Source organism: Oratosquilla oratoria, chromosome 37 (assembly GCF_046742065.1).
Source record: "Oratosquilla oratoria isolate Oo_2021 chromosome 37, ASM4674206v1, whole genome shotgun sequence".
Lineage (NCBI taxonomy): Eukaryota > Metazoa > Arthropoda > Malacostraca > Stomatopoda > Squillidae > Oratosquilla > Oratosquilla oratoria.
In genome coordinates this window covers 30,624,203-30,626,702 of record NC_134813.1, presented here as the reverse complement: position 1 = coordinate 30,626,702, position 2,500 = coordinate 30,624,203, and the positions used below count along the sequence as shown (strand labels likewise).

Here is a 2,500-nt window from a genome sequence, read left to right as displayed (position 1 = left end):
TATATATATTGGAAATTGGTATGTTATAACACATTTGTAAAAGTTCACTATAAACCCACCATCGGAGAAATAATAACGGAAAATACAGGGAAACTGTATATATCGACTACTATCTGTAGTCCTCTGCTGAAGAGGACTACAGATAGTAGTCTGTAGTCCTCTGCTGAAGAGGACTACAGATAGTAGTCGATATATACAGTTTCCCTGTATTTTCCGTTATTATTTCTCCGATAGTGGGTTTATAGTGGAAAAAAAAAAAAAAAAAAAAAAAATATATATATATATATATATATATATATATATATATATGCACGTGTGTGTATGCTTTTTCTACCTTGCTGATGACTTCATGGTCGTCTCCTTCAGATCACGATTCCCTTCGACACGGAGGAAGAGCTGGTTGAGCAGGACTCCATCGAACATTACGTCCTGGGCTCCACCGTCGTCCATCAGGTCCTGCGGGTAAGAAAATCCTACGTGTGTAATTCACCATGGTCTTGGATCACGTGTTGGACTCGTGATCGACAGCTACTACCCTCCCGGATGAGAGCTCAGAGCTCATGTACGACCGATCTATGGGTAATGCTGTGACCTTACACGCACACACACATCCAATTCCCCGCCCGCGAGAGCTGGAGTAACGACTCGAAGCGCAGCGATACTGAAATTATTTCAGGCCCTGGGCAGTATTTGAACCCAGACCACCGTAGTGACAGTCAGGGACTCTACCAAACGCGCTACCGCGTGTGTGTGTGTGTGTGTGTGAAAGATAAAACATGTGACACCTGATCCCCAGACTTCTGCCACGCCCTTCTTGTTCCCAGGACGCCCCTCCGGGTTCCCTGTACCGGCGAGCCTACGACAAGAGGAGAGGTATTCTCTCGGGGAGCCTCACCCCGATTGCCTTCACGCTGCTGGAAGAGAGGGCCGCCCTCATGACCAACACCTTAGTCATCAAGGCCTTGATGGAGATGGCATTCGTCAAGGTGAGGTGTGTGTGTGTGTGTGTGTGTGTGTGTGTGTGTGTGTGTGTGTGTGTGTGTGTGTACGCGCGTTTATATATATATATATATATATATATATATATATATATATATATATATATATATATATATGTGTGTGTATATATATGTATGTATGTATTTGCGCGTGGTTGATAGTGTGGGAATGTGTTATGTCTCCTTGTTTGTCCCCTCATATTCAGATAAATGTTTTTTTTCTTCCAAATGTTACCAGAACAAATGAATAAAGAAACGAAGAAAAAATATACAAGTAAACGAATTAAACCCAAAAACAAATACACAAATGAATGATAAAACGAATAAAGTAAAAAAAATCAAAACCAAACTAAACAGAACGAAAAAAGAAAATCTATCCCATCACATGAGCCATAAGTTAGCTCAATCTCTCTGAGTCTAACCTAACGCAAGTTCGCGGACGCCTTCTTCAGGAGAAGGACTGCCCACAGGCGACCACCCGGGAAGGCTACCTGAAGCTCTTTATGGGCGTCATTCTCTTCCCTAAGGGCTCGCCTCTGGTCGACGAGATGAACAGGGTGTAAGTAGTCCTCGGTTGTTTTAAGTCACTCAAAAAAGATGACAATGCTTGTAGGACGGTTACTCGTATTCAACCTTCCCAGCAGAGGTCAGCTCAGGTCAGGTCACTGGTTCCGGTACTAGAAGGGCATGTCGATCACCAATCGTGGTGGAGCTGAGTCATTTAGTTTTGTTTTATTTATGTGTTGATTTAGCTCTTCTTCTTCATCATCCTTCAAGTACTCTGAGATCATTTCGTGCTGAAGAGTTCTCGGAGCTCCTCTGGGGGTATGTTCTTATGCATCCCCCCTCCCCCCGGGGGAGATGTTATTAGACTTCTCAGGGGGAAGTTCTCAGAGTTCCCATGGGAGAAATTCTCAGAGTTCCCGGGGGGAGGGGCACTCACAGTTCCCCGTGGGAAGTTCTCAAGAGTTCCCCAGGGGGTAAATTCTCGGAGTTCCCCCGGGAAAGTCCTGAGAGTACTCCCGGGGGGAAGCTCTCAGAGTTTCCCTAAGGGATAACCTCTGAGTTCCCCCGGTGGAAGTTCTCAAGGTTCCTCGGATAAATTCTTAGAGTTCCCTGGGGAAGCTCTCAGAGTTTCCCTGAGGGGAAATTCTCAAAGCCCCCATGGGAGAAGTTCACAGAGTTCCCTCTGGGGAAGTTCTCTGAGTTCCCTCTGGGGGAAGTTCTCAGAGATCCTGGGGGGTGGGGGAGTTGTCTGAACCAGGTGTTCTCTTCCCCTGCGGCAGGGTCCAGGCGGTCTTCGAGGGCGGTCTGATGGTCTGGTGGGAGGAGCAGGCCCTTCGAAGGGGCACCATCTGCTTCGACACCTTAGCCACTGACAGGAAGGTGGACCTTAGGCCTCTCTCCCTGGAGGACATGTACGGGATCTTCCTTCTCTATGCGGCAGGTGAGTCCAGGTACCGTTTGGTCCACGGTCAGGCCATTCCTTCCTAGAGCCGTGC

At 47.0% G+C, this 2,500-nt stretch overlaps 1 protein-coding gene across 1 annotated transcript in view; it reads left to right on the top strand.

Moving 5' to 3' along the window:
• Positions 1-363: 363 nt before the first annotated feature.
• LOC143019470 (ionotropic receptor 93a-like) overlaps positions 364-2,500 on the top strand; it is a 4,253-nt gene continuing 2,116 nt past the window's right edge. The window contains exons 1-4 of the mRNA XM_076175107.1: positions 364-462; positions 825-986; positions 1,451-1,557; positions 2,285-2,445. Coding sequence (XP_076031222.1) covers positions 936-986; positions 1,451-1,557; positions 2,285-2,445 — 319 coding nt within the window. The 5' untranslated portion in view covers positions 364-462; positions 825-935. The remainder of the gene's footprint in view (positions 463-824; positions 987-1,450; positions 1,558-2,284; positions 2,446-2,500) is intronic.